Source organism: Vicugna pacos, chromosome 30 (assembly GCF_048564905.1).
Source record: "Vicugna pacos chromosome 30, VicPac4, whole genome shotgun sequence".
NCBI lineage: Eukaryota > Metazoa > Chordata > Mammalia > Artiodactyla > Camelidae > Vicugna > Vicugna pacos.
The window spans coordinates 12,215,289-12,232,721 of NC_133016.1; the positions used below are offsets into that span (position 1 = coordinate 12,215,289).

Below are 17,433 nucleotides of genomic sequence, written 5' to 3' on the forward strand. Positions count from 1 at the left end.
GTCTGTGACCCTGCCTGGCCTGGGTGTGCTTCCTCTGAACAGCTGGATTAGCAGAGGTGCTAAAAACCAGCGTGGTGAGCTCTGTGCCCAGAAGTCCCATTTCCTGGGTTTGACGAGCGAGTAATTTATGGCACGTGAACGTTGGCCCTTGGAGGGGAGTGTAAGTCATATCTGGTTGATAGATTCTGCCTCTTGATAAAAAGACAGGGCTCATGTTTCCCCACATGAAAGGAAGACTTGGGGCCTAAGTGGAAGCAGCTGAGGTCAGAGTGGAGCGGGGGGGGGGCCCCTCCCCAGCTCCCCAGCTCCCCAGCTCCCCAGCTCCCCAGTGACCTGGGCACGCTGCAGTTAAGTCGCCAGCCCTCGTCCCGGACATGGTTCAGCCTTGGCCGGCCTGCCCCGGGGATGGCGCTTCCCGATGCGGTCTCCCTGGGTTTGGATGTCCTCCAGGCCCCAGACAGACCCAAGCCTGTCCCCTCTCTCAGGGCACGACGAGAAGGCAGACACGGCGGTGAGAGCCGGCACCTGCTGTGCCACATGCAAGGAGTTTCACCAGATGAAGCAAACGGTGCTGCAGCTGAAGCAGAAGGTACGTGCCAGGCAGGCGAGCGCCTCGCAGGAGATCAGGCTTTGATGGGGATGAAGTGGAGAAACGTCAGAAACAGTAAGAAAATGTCACCCAAGGCCTCGTGGAGCGTGCACTGAGGTCGGTGCCGACTCGGTTTGGACTGAGAAGCGTCATCCACCCAGCCTCAGAGCTGACCATCTAAAGGTCAGCAGAACAAGGGAGGCGGAATCAATTAGGTTACTATTAAAACATGGCCAGGTAAGGGGCACGTGACAAAGTGGTAGCGAGGATAGGCCGTGACTGGTGTGACTTTTTGTAAAATAACTACTTAAACACGTGGCCCTTACGTGACTTACATGATTCTGAATAGAGTGGAACAATTTGTCTATGTTCCATCAATAGACAACATCTTTATAAACTTCTATAGCTGGTGATGAATTTCTGTAATGGCTTTATTTTTCACCTTTAAGAGTTATGGCTTAGAGTGGAGGGAGGTGTAGCTCAGTGGTAGAGTGCGTGCTTAGCATGCACGAGGTCCTGGGTTCAATCCCTGGTACCTCTATTTTAAGAGAAAGTTATGGTCTCTGCTTTGTCTGGGTTCCACGCACCTTGGAAAGCAGCTGCTTGGATACCTCGTGTCACTGAGGGTGAGGAGTGACGCCCGCTTTCAAAGGCTCCCATGGCCCTTGCAAAGGCGTGCCTGACAGAGTATCAGATTTCTAGTAATGTTGTGCTGTGAGTAATGCCCCTCTGATGGACTAGTGACCTGAAATCTTGAAAAACCATCCTGGACCCAGGTTGATGGTGTTTATTATAACTAAGGTCAGTGAATTCACCAGTCTGTTGGCAACTCAGAAATTGCTCTTAGATTGGTAAGACATAAACTTGCTGGTGTGTTTATTGAATGGCTTTCACTCAGGGCTCTTAATACATCAAAGAGGTGTGTATCATCTGTTTAACTTCGGCATCTAGTTATTGTAAAGGGCAGAAGGATAAGCATAAGACAGTACTGCTTTTCCGTGTTCAACACACACGCAGGCAGCCCCTGATGAGATCCAGAGCTCAGAGAAACCAGAGGTCGTGGGCTGAGAAGAGAAATGATTTTGCAGACCTTTGTGCATGGGTGGTGACAATCTATCAACTTCAACGGAGGCATGTGTGTGTGTGTGTATATATATATATATATATATATATATATATATATATGCCATATGTATACATCTATATGCCACACACACACACATATATACACATACACATTTATATATGATGTGTAAATCCTACTTTGTGATCCAATAGGGAGACCAGGCTGAAAACCTTGTACGTGTGTCAACATAGACACAGTTGTGAATTGTACATCCCACACAGACATCCTCAGGGTGAACTTGGATCGGTATTAATATTTATTGAGGAAATCCAAAAAAAAAAAAAAAGGTTCATGGAAGAAGTTTGCATTTCACAGGCCAGAGGAGTAGGGCCTGGGGGAGGCAGTTGATTAACGTCTCAAGGCCTAACACTGTCCTCAGTGTTCTTCTCTGGACAGTCAATAATCTGAAAGCTCTAGGGAAGCTCTTAGCAGCCTGTACGGCCTTGAAGGTCGGTGCTGCTCAGTCTTGCTAGCTCAGAAATTCAGTTACTAAATCATCTGGATTTCCCTTAACCTCCCTGCAGTGTTGGGTTTTTTTTTTAAATTGAAATATAGTCAATTTACAGTGTTGTGCCAATTTCTGGTGTACAGCATAGTGATTCATTAATACATGTGTATATATTTTTTGTATTCTTTTTCATTATAGTATATTACAAAGTATTGAATATAGTTCCCCGTGCTCTACAGTAAAACCTCGCTGTTGATCTATTTTATATACAGTAATGTTTGTATCTGCAAATCCCAAGCTCCCTTGCAACGTTTTACGACACACAAAAGAAGAAATGTTAAAAAGAAGTTGAAAATTTGTGTCACCCTTAAAGGCCTCGTGGCAGGGCTGCACCCAGATGCAGCACTGCGCTTCTCGGTCCCGCGGGAGCTCTCAGCGCTGGGTGCGCCTGGAGTGGCCTTCTGCTGAGTTCCCCTGCACGTGCCTCGTGGCAGGTCTGAGCTAAAGCTGACGTTCAAAGAACGTCCTGAGGAGCAGCTCATTTCGCGAGGTGCTTGTTGGAATGCGATGTGCCCTGCGGCTAGTAAAGCGGCTTTATGCCCAGGAACCCGTTCAGTTCTCACCCTGATGTTCGTGTTGTCCGAAAGGTGCAGTCACCCCCCAAGAGGCAGGCTGGCCCCCAGACCCTGGGTCTTCCCACTTCTGCTCCTGTGCCACTGTTGGGATTGTCATTTGATTTTTAACTTCCTCTCATTGCTGCTGGTGCCATGTGTTCCAAAAAGAACATAGGACATCTGCCCAAGTAAACATTGGCTAAGAAGCAGGTGACTGGGTGTCCTGGACCACGGCCAACCCCCTGGTATAAGACGGTCTGCAGACGTGCTGAAGGGCAGCACGAGTGCACAGTCAGCAAAATCCCACCTCGGAGAGGCTCTGCGGGGCAAACACCCTGGGTTCTTCAGTGGGTACGTTATAAGGAAAAAAAGGAGGTGGGGCAGCAACCTGCAGGTTAAAAGAAACTTTTAAAAAAGTACGATTTTTTTTATGGGCAAGACTGAGCCTTAGTGTGTAGGCATGCCCAGTTGGGTGGGTGGTACCTGAATTTTTAAAACACAGGAAGTGATTAAAATCAGAGTAGTTACTTTTGCGGGAAGGGGGAGGAGGCTGTGATTGGTCAGGGCACATGGAGGGGCTGCTGGTGACAGGCCAAGTTCTGATAGTTGACGTAGCTCTTCATCAACAGGATGCTTGTCATGTGGTAATTCTCTAAGATGTGTATTTATTTTGTGGGGTTTCCAGATTCTGTGCTTTTATTTTCCAATAAAATGTTTTTGTGAAATGCAAATGAACTTATTTACCAAACAGAAACAGACTCACAGACATAGAAAACAAACTTACGGTTACCAGGACGGGAAAGGGGGTAGGTGGGAATAAATTGGGAGTTTGAGATTTGCAGATACTACTATATATAAAGTAGGTTAACAAGTTTCTACTGTACAGCACAGGGAACTATATTCAACATCTTGTAGTTACCTATAATGAAAAAGAAGTTGAACAAGACTATATGTATGACTGAAAAAGTATGCTGTACACCAGAAATTGATGCAACATTGTAAACTGATTATACTTCAATTAAAAAAGGCGTCATCACTTTCACCCTCCCAGCCGCCCTTTTAATAAGGGCGTTATTATAAACAAGGTGGTTATTAAGATCCTAATTTTATAGGTGATGAAATCCAGGTTACGTCGCTTATCGAGATCCCACAGGTAGAACGTGGCAGGGCTAAGTCTGCCTGATGCCAAAGCCCACAGGTGGGATCTGCATTTCAGTTTTTCTGTTGGAAGCAGATAATAAAACTGGACCAGCCTTCAGGGGCCACATTGACCCACTGTCCTCTAGTTAGAGTAGATTTTCTTGTAAATTCCTCACTCGGTTCCCTCCCTTTCCACCCCAGGACCCGGGTGTGGGTTCACAGGTTGGAGTGGTTTCTCAGTGTGACATAGTGATACCAGCACCGCTATAAATGAAACCTTAGAATGCAGCTGGGTCCTGGTGGTGACTTCGAACCATGAACCCTGACATGAAGTTGTGCAAAGCTGACTTTCAGATTGCACGAGGTTTGAATTCTTACGGTTTCCCTTCCTGGATTCTGAGTGATGACTGCAGGGGTACTGTGTGCCTTTCCTTGCATATTTCAGGGAACGCGAGGTCTTCTTCAAGTGTGGAGGAAGACCATTTATCCGGAAGGCACTGGGTGTTCAGGAATCTTCTAGCTTATGGATCTGCAAGGCTGTCCTTACCCAAGGATTTTCGTACTAGCTAAGGGGCTCCTAAGCCCCTGCGGGACCCTTTGGAAGAGAGTGTTCGTGCCTCTTTGAGTTTCCTGCCCTCTGAGCATCCTTGCATTGTGAGCTGGTTGGATTTCAGTAAAAACTCCAAGAAAAGGAAAAAAAAAAGAAAAGCACCCCCTGGAGAAAGTTCCAGACATGGGTCCCAGGCTCACTGTTTCCTCCATCTCCCTGCTTTGTTACTGTCAAGCCAAGTGCCCTGAGGTCCTGGGGGTTATTTGTGCTGGGCAGCAACGTTCTCTTCCTCGTGTAATCCTCTGTCCTGATAGTGTGTGTCATTGATGAGGAAATGGACGCCCAGAGCTTTCAGTTCTTACCAGAGGTCTCACCGATTCCTGACTTCAAGGAATGCAAAGGTCTTTAACATGTGTGGTTCCCCGGCTTCCCCTAGAGTGAGACCCTGCAATCCTAGAGAGCCGGCCGGGTGGAAGCACAGTGTCTTTTATGACCTCGTCCCAGAAGCCACACACCATCACTTACATCATCTTCTGTTCATTAGAATCAAGTCCCTAAGTACAGCCCATACTCGGAGGGTAGAGAATGAACCTCCACCTTTTAAAGGGATGAGTGTCTGAAAATTTATGGGCACATCTTAAAACCATCACAGTGACTGGTTCCCACTGGCTCCCAGACACCTGAGCGAGCAGTGGCCTGTAAGCCATATTTTGGTCCTGGCTCCCAAGGCTAAGAAACCTTTAAGAGCAAGGACCGTGTCTTGGTCACCACTGTTACCTTAGAACCAAGCACAAGGCCTGGCACTCAGCAGGTTCTCAAATATTTGAGATGTAAAGGTGTTAATAAGTTGGAAATCTGAAACAGGCAGATGTATTAATTATGGTGAGAATGAGTCTAGTGATAATCTAGGGGAGCTGGAGCTGATCCAGGCTCCCCGACAACCTGCTGAGAGACCCCACACACACTGCTTTCACCAGCAGGTGTCTGGGCTGAGAATGAGCCCCGCTACAGCCCGTCTGAGCTCTGACTGCTCGGATAAAGGGGAAGAACCATGAAAAGGCTCTGTGGCCTCTGCAGACAGCACAAGGGCAGAGAACTTCCCCGGTGGTGGGGCCATTGCTTCCTGACTGAGGCTCCTCTTCTCCCTGCAGATTGCCCTGCTCCCCAACAGCGCCGCCGACCTGGGCAAGTACATCACTGGTGACAAGGTCCTGGCCTCGAACGCCTACCTTCCAGGACCTCCTGGCCTGCCTGGGGGCCAGGGCCCTCCCGGTGAGTAAGGGAGAGTGTGAAAGGGTGATAAGGTCACCAGCCAAGGCCTGTCCAGAGCTCCGTTTAGTGGGGGCCGGACAGAGTTCTTAAGCTTCCATGGGTGGGAGCAGAAGCCAGGGTCCAGGGAGCTCCCACACGTGGGAGACAAGAGGGCCTGGGGACGTTGGGTCAAGCCTGAGAGACTCTCATAACCAGTGGTCATCAGGGAGAAAAACGTCGTTGTCCTGGGTTTGGCTAAGACTCTTGAAGATCATCTTAAAAGACAGAAACAAAATGAAAACTATTTTTCGCATTAACACGGATGATGGTTGATGAACTAGTGAGCTCCTTTGGTCTCATCACCCCGTGCTGGCAACTGCTGGCCAGCCCCGCTTCCCCTCTCCCCCAGCCCTCTCTCCTCCTCTCCCTGTTATTCAGGAACACTTATTCGGGTAGTTACTTTTATATCTCTCTATATATTTTTCTTTAGAAGTCAATCTCATTGAGATACAATTCTATACCATGAAATGTACCCACTTGAGTTACAGCTCGATGAGTTTTGAAGGATGTATACGCCCTGTATCAAGCACTTACCACCACCCTGTGTCTAGTCTGCGTCAAGATCTAGAACATTTCCATCACCCCAGAAATTTCCCCTGTGCCCACTTGCAACTTGTATCCCCAGCTCCTGGCAGCCCCTGACCCACTGTCTCTCACTGCAGTTGTGTCTGTTCAGAACATCATAGCAATAAATCTGTTCTTTTTTGTCTGGCTTCTTCAGGATCCTGTTCTGGAGATTTATCATGGTTACTTTGAAGAAAATCTTTAACATTCTGTCATTCCATCAGGAAACGCACAGCGAGAACTTTAAGAAATAGTGACAGGCTGTTTTATATTTTACTGGGAGTTCTTCCATAGGTAGATCAATAGGGTTTTTTTTTTCCACACCGGTGAAGAAAGTATTAGTGTTAGCAAATGATTCAAAAACATGGATGTCTTATCCCTGATTCTTACTGCTGAGTGGTGTGCTAGGTAGTGTGAATAACCTCCTGACATTCTAATGGGGGAGACTAGACACACGGAGTGAACGCAAACAGAGCAGTCTCTGCCCACCCCCAGGTAAGTGCGCAGGTGCCTCCTGCTATGGAAGCTGAAAGCAGAGAGAGGTCGCTGTAGCCGACAGGGATCAGAGGACTTGAGGTGTGAGCCAGACACGGAAGGACACGAAAGGTAGGACTGGTCCAAGCAGGAAGGACACAGCAGATTTTAGGTTGGAAGGTCAGCAAGTACAGAAGCTCAGAATGCTTCCCAAACTATGTGTTTTCTTCTGCACTTATCCTCATCTCCTGGTTTCCTTCAAAACACAGGTGGCCTGGGTCTCTGTACAGAGACCGAGAGCTGGTCCAGAACTTTGGTTTATCCTCTTGTTCCTCCCCTTGGTCTGAGCTACTCTGGGTCATGGTGGAGTTGTCTCCAGCAGATGCCACACACAGGCAGCCTCCTGCGTCTTCTAAGTAGACTTGGGTGTCTCCTTACAAATTGATCCCTGCCACAGGGTTCTCCATCCTTCTCTAAGACAATGCTCTTGCTCTGCTTCCTTGGAGGAGGTTCGTCTCCAGGCCAGTCTACCTCTCGCTCCAACCAGGACAGACTAGAAACAGGGGAGCCGTTGGCTGTCTTTCTTCTGAGTGAATGAGTTCTCCCATCTGGTTTCTATCCTGGTCTGAGCTGTCCAGGGTCCTTGATGGAGCAGAGTGACCGAGGATTAGCTCTGGCCCGTGCTTTCTCCTCCAGTCCTGTTTCCTTCTCACACCTTATTTCTAGCCTCACAGTTTGTGATGCCCTCCGTTGAGGGGTGTTAGAGCAGCTAGAGAGAGAATGTTTCTCTCACCCTCAACTAAAATTCCAGTCCTGCCTCCTGTGGTGCATCAGAGACCGGGGCACCGGTTCAGGAAGCTGCACTGGGTTGCAATCCTTTGGCTTTGGTGTTGAGGGAGTGGTTGCCACTCTCCCTCCACCCCCGACTGTCACATCTAAGGTGCTGATGCCGGCATGTCCAAGCCCCACATTTTAAAGGCACTTGACATTGTGATCTCAGGGGTTCATTGATTGTGGAAATAAAGGTAAGAGATTTTCTCTGGCCTGTACTTGAGCTGTTAGAGGTTAAGTATTTAGTCATAAGAGGGATCTGGTCCCCTTCCCAGATAGACTCTTTCAGGCTGTACCTTGAACCAGCACTGAGAGCAGGGCTGTGAGGCATGTGTGATGGGACGTTGACTGCCTTTAACCTTGGCTTCATTCCTGTGTGAGCTAGAAAAGACTCCCCCAAGTCTGACAGGTCTGCAGTCTTTGCTTGTTTCTTTGCTTTGTTTTGGTTTGTTTCCCAGTGCCTGAAAGTCGTTCCATCCCGTCCCTGTGCTCGGCCAGCAGCAGGAACCAGGTGTGATGAAGAGTCTTTACTGTGTGCGTTTGAAAGGGAGGAATTGCAGCGCAGCAGTCAGTCCCGCCTTCGGGGCTTCCCTTTGACTTGAAGCACTTACTGAGCAGCCTTCCCTGTGCCTGGGCCTCTCCGACAGTGTCCTGACACTTCAGACACAGCCCAGGCCCTCACAAAGCTGACAAACTAAAGCGAGTTAAAACCCAACGTCCTTCCATCTGCAGAAGAGTGAAGTTAGACCTTACTTTACACCATAGACAAAATGGATTAAAGAGCTGAATTAAGACCTGAAGCTGTAAAACTCCTAGGAGAAAACCTAAGGGAAGGCTTCCGTGCCAGCAGACTTGGCAGTGATTCTCGAACATGACACCAGAAGCACAGATGACAAAAAGCAAAAATAGACCTGAAACCCCTTCATCTGTTTAGACGAGCTGTCCTTTCCACCAGCGCCTTGTAACGTGCGTTGTTACGTCAAAGTCGCTGTGTGACAACCCTAACATCTGGGTCGCCTCCGAGTCTGATTCTGCTAATTGTTCTACCTCTTAAACATGAGGCTTGTTTAAATTTTTTTTGGAGGGGGGAGATTTTGGGGGTTAGTTTTTTGTGGGTTTTTTTTCCTTTTTTTTTTAATATATATATATCTCAAAACTTTGGACGAATGCTAGATACAGTCTGGAGAGGACCAGCAGAGACGGGGGTAGGCAGGAGTTACTCCTGGAGACGGGTGTCCTCTTCGTTTGTCAGGCTGCCAGCAAGGAGAGTGGGGTCCATCTGATGGAGCACTGAGCCGCGTTGCGGGGTGTGGTCACTATCTCTGCCTCTCGTGGTCCACGTCTTCACGTTTTCAAATTCCTGCAGGCTTAGTGGGGACCCAGGGTGCCCATGGATTTTTCTCAGTGGTTCCCAGCTTCCAGTGGCCCCTGCAAACCTGTGCCGCCCAGGCTTCTCTCTGCGGGTTCTGGTTCTGCCCCAGGGGTAGCCTGCTGTGACTTACTACTCCCGGGCAGAGTTGCAGGGGTCGGGGAGGTTTCAGTTCTCCTGGTCCAGCTGCATCCAGGCCTCGGGGCGAGATCGTCTGCCCACCAGTGGCGGCCCCACTCTGGCTCATGTCTGCAGCAGAGCCTGAGCAGGAGAGCACGCTGCCCTCTCCCCAGGAGTAGGAGACGTCTGCGTCCTGCGGGGGCGTTTGCTGCCCCACGTCAGTGGCTTGGGACTTTTGCCCCAAGGGGTTGAAGTAGGAAAGTTATAGAGTGAGACTTGTTCTAGAATGAATATGCAGATGGAAGTGTGAAGAGCAGGTGAGGGATGAACAAGACTGATGGGAAACAGAGGGACCAGCTGGGAGGCAAGAGTTAAAGCTAAGAAAAGGAAGGCCTAACAGAGTTTTGAGGGGCTTGGGGGTTTTGTTTGGTTGGTTTTTTAGTGACTCTCTGAGGTGCTATGCTAAGTGATGTGTGTGCATGTATCTCAAATCCCATTTGCTGCTCACAGCCGCTCTGTAAGGTAACTGTATCTTAGCCCTGCTTTAGGGATGGGAAACTGAGATTCAGAGAGGTCAAGCAACTTATCCACGATTCAAGGCAGGTCCCCCTGAGGCTGAAACCTGTGCTCCAAACCGCCATCCAGCTGTGTTAACCACCGCCCTGCTGGGAAGGAGGGGTGCGGGGGAACAGAGAGTCACGAGACATTAAAGAGGTGAAATAAATAGGACGGGTCACTGATCAGACTAGGAGCTTGTGGAAGCAGGGAAATCTTGAAGAAGATTCTCAGTGTCCAGCTCGAGTCAACGGGTGACTGGAGGTCCATGGAAAGAATGGGGCAGTCCATTTTTGGTCCTGTTAAGTGTAAAATGTCTCTAAGACATCTAATTAGGTGGAGAGGTCAGAAGGAGAAGGGCAGAGTGCAAAGAGGAGTGTCGGAAAGGGGCTCCTGGACTCTTGTCCATCAGCCGGGGCCCTTGTCCTCCCCGTGGGCTAATGAGGAGCTAACGAGGTGTTCTTTGCTTGCAGGCTCTCCAGGACCGAAGGGGAGCCCAGGCTTCCCGGGGACACCAGGCCCTCCAGGGCAGCCCGGCCCCCGGGGCTCAATGGGACCAATGGGACCGTCTCCTGATCTGTCCCACATTAAGCAAGGCAGGAGGGGCCCTGTGGTCAGTATTTCATCAGAGATCCGCTCACTGTGGTTGGGGGAAGCGTGTTCCTGCTGTTAACCTAGACCCCTTTGTCTTGTAGGGTCCGCCGGGTGCCCCAGGAAGAGATGGTTCTAAGGTAAGTCTTCTGAGCAGTCCTTACATGCATTGAGTTTCTTAGTTTCAGCCTCCTATGCAGGCATCATGGAAAGCTCAAGCACAGGTCATTGTCCCCACTGGGCACGTGGCAAAGTCGAGACACTGATAGACTTTTTGTCCCCAAAGCTGGGAAGAAAATCTAAAAAGCGAATTTTCTTAAAATATGAAGCATCCATAACATCAGAAAGCTTCACCAAAGCCACTTCTGAGAACGATTACCCATCAATGTTAAACACGCCTCCTGGTTGTCATGGTGGCACGTGTCTTTCTCGTCAGCCAGTGTTCTCTGCGGGGCTGTCTTGTGTGCGTTCCCATCTCTTCGCTACCCTGAAGTCAAGAACAGAAGTTCCATCCTATACAAGGGGGTGGGTTCACTTTGAGGGCTGCCTGCCCCTTGCCTCCTGAAGAAGTCAGTGTGAGTTACTTTAGAGAAGCTTCTCGGTTACTCCACGCTCTGGCCGGGGACACCAGCTTTCCTCTGGTCAGGTCTGGTTGGTAAGTATTTGGCCCTGGGAGGGGAATTAGAAGAGGCTCTTGAGTCAAGCAGTTCTGTTCAAATCGGTGGGCCCCAGAGTCCAGCTTCGAGCTGGTGTCCATTTCCAGTAGGAAGTATTTGTTGTTTTGCTCAAGGAGATGGTTGTGGTGGGTGTCGAAATAGAGACATGGTGGCGGCCTCCACGTGGTCCAGAAAGCTAACCCTGACCCTTCTGCTTTTAGGGGGAGAGAGGAGCGCCTGGCCCCAGAGGGTCTCCAGTAAGTAGCACTGCCTGTCCTGTTTCCCCAGTGGGACGGTGCTCAGGGCTGCAGCTCTGATGAGCCTGTAAGTTGGTCTTACTAGCAAAAGCCGGCCCCCTCCAGCAGCCACTCCACCTGCCTACACAGAACTCCACGATTAGAAGAATCACCAAAGCCATTAGCAGCTGGTTGGGTTTTATTTTGAAAATTCATTTCTTGTTTTTTTTTTCTTTTATCATGGCTAACTTTTATTCGGAATGTCTTCTGTTAAGATTCACAGCCCCAGTATGCCATGAATCTGTTTCCACGTGTGTCTTACAGCACCTGAAGGAGATGCACGGGGTTAAGTCCTAGCTCTGAATGTTTAAGAATTTAGCCCCCGGTCTAACCCTAGCAGGTCCAGTGACCATCCCCTCCAAGAAAGTGCAGACACACATGGCTGCTCAGGACTGCTGAGACAAAATTAGCCTGATGTATGTATGGTGTCTGGGAGATAAAAAATGAAAATTAGTGGTATCCAAAAGCACACATGATTCAGGCAACTTCATGGCTTGTGAGGAAGTCTGTGTCATTTCTGAAGAAAGACTGAGGGCCTCAGCCTTGGCAGTAGGAGATCTGGGTTCCCACCTCCACTCTTGCACCTGCTGGCTCACTGATCACGGCCATGTCACTTGGTGTCCATCCCTAGTGTCCATCCCCACACCTGTGCAGCACAGGTGAGTGTCCATTGACGTCCGAATGCTCTCGGTACATCACTGAGTGCTTTGCAGAGTTACCTAAGCTACTGTTTCTAAGGTAGCAGCTTCAAAACAGAGGTTGTGGGGGGAGACAGAGAATTTATTACAGGCCACCATCAGGCCCAGAACGTGCACGCCCACACATTATTTCACCATGCCCCACACAGCCCTTCATAGAAATGAAGGCTTAGTAAATAGTATAGAGTGACAAAAGATGTCCAGGCAACAGAAAAATTAGGAAGCCTTTGTCTGGACCTTTCCTGGTCAATGAGGAATAGATGCCTTTACAGTATACCTTCGGCTTCATTTAAATTAGTTATAGTCAACCATCCTTGTAAACATTTTAATAATTTCATCTTTAAAAAGGTAACGTATTTGAAAATGCATCAGGCTCCATACACTTCACGTGCATTAATTCATTAAATCCTCACTCATGACCCTTGTGAAACCCTACAAAGCTAGGACTATTATCCCCGTTTTAGGATGGAAAACAGAAACCCAAAGACATTAACTTGCCCAAGACCACACAGCTGGTAAGGGCAGGGCTGAGGTTCAAGCCCATCAGAACCCCAGCCTCTTAGCCACGACTCTGCCTTCATGAGCGTCCTCCAGGGCTCTTGGGAAAATACCCTAGGAGGGTGTTCCCACGTCCTTTTGCTCTACCAGATGTGACAGAGCCTAGAGCGAGGACAGGTGAGTGCATCATCACAGCTCCTCGGGAGGTGAAGGGGGATAGAAGGCAGTGTCCAGATTCCCCGGGCCGCTTCTGTCTCCTCCGTTTGCAACGCAGCGCTGACTGAGTAGTTGCTAGCGAGCAGCAGGACCGGCACCGCGGCGCTCGTGGGAGCCGTGGCTTTGCAAAGGGCTTTGCAAAGGGCTGAGTCTGCAGAGGTCCAGCGTTGACTCCTGTCTCCTGCACAGGGCCCCCCCGGCTCTTTCGACTTCCTGCTGCTCGTGCTGGCTGACATCCGCAACGACATCGCGGAGCTGCAGGAAAAGGTGTTCGGGCACCGGACTCACTCTTCAGCCGAGGAGTTCCTTCTACCTCAGGATTTTTCCAGCTACCCAGAGACCATGGACTTCAGCTCTGGAGACGACTACCCGAAAAGAACTGAGACGAGAGACCTGGGGGCCCCCAAAGACGTTCACCCTTAGTGCCGCCTGGCATCATGCCCAAGAGCAGTGTCTGCACCTGCAGTTAAGTCATCTAAAGAACAAACCACAACACCACTGGCGACCTAAGAAAGATACATTTTTATTTTCTTTACTCTTTTCCTGCCTTCTCCCTTCTCTCCTTCCAAGACATGAGGGATTGATTTATGTGCTTCCCCGGAGAGTCTGCAGTGGAACTTTTCTTTCACATCCTTATATTTCAGGAACTTCTGATTTCTGAAATCAGGTACTCTCACAGTGTCTTAAAAATTTGGCAGAATATCAAAAAGGGGGAAAGGGCAAGGTGAGTGCTAAGAAAATGTTGAGTTTACTTATTAAAAAAAAAATACATATGTGTCCAAAATAGTTTGTCACTCCTCAGTATCAGTGAAAAGGGGGCGACAACAATGTATATTGACCTTGGTGGATCATTATTTTTCCTTGTCAGTCTAATAGATTTAAAATAGTCTGTCCTCTTAGCCAACCTTTTCCCCAAAGTTTGATTAAAGGGAGGAGAGGAGGAGGAGTGAAGATTCGAGAAGATGGAGAAAAATTACAGCCGTGTACTGACTGTCTTGTAGGTGTCCCCAAATTAACACTCAGATGTGACTGTTCAGGGTGCATGCCGCACTGACCTGCGAGTATCCTATTCGAAGAAGAAAGTTACTCTCGCTGGAGGAATAAATCCTCTTTTCAAACAAAGTAAGTGAATGCAGGGCCCTGGTTCATATTAGAACAGCGGGCTCCTGGTTTGCCAGGACATTTTAAAGCTACGTGATGAATGAGTGGGCTTGCGTAGTAAATCATAGGTTATTTGTTAAACAGAGGTAACTGACCCTTTGGGAGAGGTGCAGAATTCCCTGACCGTGACCACGTGCCCAGAAGGTGCCGTTAGGCCATGATCCAGGTTGAATCGATGTACAGTGGCGCCCAGGGCTGGAAGGAGGTTGCTGGCTCGGGTTGTTGGCGATGGGGGAAGGGGAACCTGAGGAAGAGACCCCGCTGAGTCACAGAGGCCGGTCAGTTTGCTGTCCTGGGAACTAGAAGTCCTTGTCGGGGGCCAGCCAGGCTTGCCAGCATATTGAGAATAACACACAATCGAAGAAAGGTCTCTGGAATGCAACAGGGGAAAACAACAGGTTTCCTGGTTTACCAGAAGTTTCCTTCTCATTTTTCCTTAGTTTTCCATAATTTAGTCCACGTTCCAGTCCTTGCGGGCCTTCTCCTTGACGTCCCTTCCTCAGCAAACACGGGAAGCAGCTGGGACAGGAGCGGACTCCCACATGCCCCCCAGAATCAGTGTGTGCTCTTCCACCTCCAGGTCCCAGAGGACGCATATTCTGGAAAAGGCTCTCTGCCTCCACAGACACAGGAGCAAGAGTGCTCAAGGGACCTGCAGGGGCATCCGCTCCTTTGTCATATTGTTGAGGAGCCTCTTGGTTTTAATGGGCAGCTTACAGGCCCCTTCAAGTCCGCCTTGTCACTTGACGCACAGACTGGCATTGCAGCTGCCTTTTCAGGAGACATTCTCCCTTATCTTGAGCTTCACAAATGACGATTGCCACAACTCCTGTTTGCTCGTGTTGGGGTTCCCATTTCCCACCCCGCTGTGTCCCCCTAAATTTGGGGACGATTTGTATTTAATTTTCCTTTTCCATCTCCTCTTAGCGTCCATCATTTCACTCTCCTGCAAAAGCTTGTTTTTTCTTCAAACACCACTGAGAACAATGACATGCCACTTTTCACTCTTTCTTCAGAACAGTAAGAAGGGCTTGTGTTTGCAAATCTCCAGTGACAGCCTCCCTTCCCTCGTCCCCATCGCTTTAGACACGGGGCTCCAGCCAGCCAGCCAGAGGCTGAGTTTTTCACCAACACTTGCCTCCTCTATTTCTTAATCGCACAAAACCCCCAGTGACTGTCCACCAAGATGTTACCGCTGAAAGCACGCACATCCCCAGTGCTGTTTTTCTAGGATCTTTCCTGCCCCCTTCAGTCTCTCCAGAATCTTAATTGTCACAGCAGAAGCCCTCACCAGCCACAGGTTCATGAAGAGATGAACTGAGCAGATGTTGGTTCCCATCTGGAATGTATTTAATGTTTGCCGGCTTGTGGAACCCACGATTTAAAGTGTGCAGACAGATGAATACTAAAAACTTGATGCACAGGCTCCGAGAAATGATTAGGTCTATCTTTGATTTTTTTTTTTAAACGAGGAATTTTATTACCTTTTCTTTTTCTTAACAGTGAACTGTATGTAGAAATATAACTTCCTTCTTTATTGTTGAGTGATCATAAAATGCAAGAAAACTGCATGTTTGGTCAGAGGTTAGGATCATATATTAACTGAATGAATGGAAAATGGTAATATCTGGGATTTGTGAGACAATTCTGGATAATAATCTCCAGTAAAACACAGTAACCTGTATTTTATCATTTCAATCTGCTGGATCAGGTCAACCTATAAAATAATTATCCTCAGATGTTAAAAACTTGGACTACCACCATACAGACTAAATACGTACTCTGTATGCCCAAATTGTATTTGTCAAAGACAAATCGTAAGGCACTGTTGTTCCTAATGTATCTTTTAGTTATGGACAGGAAACCAAGACTTCAATGTCTAAACAGGACTTCTGCTCAAAACCTAATAGGAAAGCCTTTTTTTGCGGGGGGTGGGGGCGAGATTTGCTAGTTTGGCTAAGCCCCTTCATGTTTCATTGGAGGAAAAAAGGTCTTTGTACACCCTTCAATTCTTCCCCAGAAACGTTGACCTTAATTCTTTCACACCCTGACAAGTAGAACTTAGAACAGGACTTAATAGGTTGCTTCTGTTTTCGGAAAGCAGTGGGAATAAAACTCCACTGTTCAAAATAGCACAAGGAGGGGATACATTTTAGTTTAGGAAAGTTCTCCTCCCTTCCCAGTTCTGGAGGGAGAAATTAGAAGCTGTGCTGGGCCAGCTCCTATGGGGGTGCAAAGGGAATTCTGTCTTCTCTCTTCTTCTGTGTTAATTTCAATACCTGCCACAGAGCAGATCAGCCAACTAAAGTCACATCTACTGTATAAACTCAGACAAGTGTGTTCATAGCCACACAGGTAGATCACAAATACGCACTGGCGGGTGGGGAGGATTTTATTTCCCCACCAAGTAACAGGTGAAGGGCACCCTGGGTCTGGGCCTGCTCCTTTTGAAGGCTTCATGGTACTGATGGCCTTGGGAGAGGTGTTTCGGGGGATGCAGAGGAGGATGTTCTGCACCAGGCATCTCCTTGGGTTGCCAGCAGATCCCTCCTCACTTTTGGGGTGTCACTCCCCCTCCTCCTATCCCTTCTCCAGCCTGTCACAGAGAGAGCAAGCTCACTGTGTAACCTTAACATCTTTCAGATAACCTTCCTGAAAAGGCAATTTATTTGCAGGAATCCAGGCCAAACAGCTAGTAGAACAGAGCCATCTAAAGTTACTAGTAATGAATTCAGGGAAATAGATGAAATTTTTCCTGGCACGGTCAACACGTATGTTTCACAACAAATCAAAAAATAATTTCATTAAAAAAAATGTGACCGTAACTGTTAAAGCTTAATTCCTGGACTTCACACACTCCTTCAACAAATATTGCTGCTTTAGGGATATCATAGGGGGAAAAAGACCCTGTTATCCATCCTCCAGAGCCCTCCGCAAGCTTCATGAGATTCCCCGAAGCAGGTGCCCTGGGGAATTCCACGTGTGTCGTGACTTTATTTCTGGTGATTAGCCTTATACTTAAGTAGCTGTGTTCATGATTTATAACAGGGCCATATAGCAGTTGAGCTAGTCTTCAGTTACGGCTGTTACACAGTGGAGTGCTTTTGATAAGCTTATATATGCGTAATAACAAAGTTATTTTTGTTATGTGGTTGTACTGTGTTTTGTCCTGACATCCAGTCCTGAAGAAGGAGTAGTGATTTTGCAAGAGGAACACCAGGTTGACGGAGAGAAACATTTCTCTTAGGAGCCGGAGCCTGCATTGCTGGGTAGCCCACCTCTTGGGGGCTGAGTGTGGCCCCAACATTTGGGGGTGAGTCAAGGTCTGAAGGCCCAGGTGCCCAGCTCATGGAATCCTCTGGGATCCCCAGGGTGGGGTTTTCAAACCAGGAACTCTCTGGAGATGCTCTGGGGGGTGGAGGAGGGTTGTGAGGGTTCCTCCCCCTGCCCCCACCGACACCCAAAGCACCACGAGCAACTCAGCTTTCCATTGGGTTTGGATTAGAATTCCACATAAGGTGTCCTTTGGCCGGTGGAATGTTGATGACCTAAAAGGAGGTTAAAATAAATAGAGTTGGGAGTAATCCCCATGAGTTTCTAGCTGAAGTTCCCCTCTGTGAAGATAA

The 17,433-nt window shown here is 48.5% G+C and overlaps 1 protein-coding gene and 1 long non-coding RNA gene across 13 annotated transcripts in view; both read left to right on the plus strand.

Moving 5' to 3' along the window:
* Nucleotides 1–13,204, plus strand: part of CCBE1 (collagen and calcium binding EGF domains 1) — a 249,115-nt gene extending 235,911 nt beyond the window's left edge. For all 11 annotated transcript variants that reach the window (XM_072952103.1, XM_072952100.1, XM_072952102.1 and 8 more), the window contains 6 exons: nt 486–589; nt 5,619–5,739; nt 10,165–10,304; nt 10,387–10,422; nt 11,160–11,195; nt 12,836–13,204. In XM_072952103.1, the coding sequence (XP_072808204.1) occupies nt 486–589; nt 5,619–5,739; nt 10,165–10,304; nt 10,387–10,422; nt 11,160–11,195; nt 12,836–13,069 (671 nt within the window). In that variant the 3' untranslated portion in view covers nt 13,070–13,204. The remainder of the gene's footprint in view (nt 1–485; nt 590–5,618; nt 5,740–10,164; nt 10,305–10,386; nt 10,423–11,159; nt 11,196–12,835) is intronic.
* Nucleotides 13,205–13,224: 20 nt separating this feature from the next.
* On the plus strand, nt 13,225–16,954 carry LOC140690416 (uncharacterized). 2 transcript variants are annotated; one of them, XR_012065686.1, is made up of 3 exons: nt 13,225–13,313; nt 13,648–13,768; nt 14,248–16,954. It is a non-coding gene; the product is annotated as an uncharacterized lncRNA (long non-coding RNA). The 2 variants fall into 2 exon arrangements; XR_012065685.1 differs by having other exon boundaries at nt 13,648–16,954.
* The last annotated feature ends 479 nt before the right edge of the window (nt 16,955–17,433 follow it).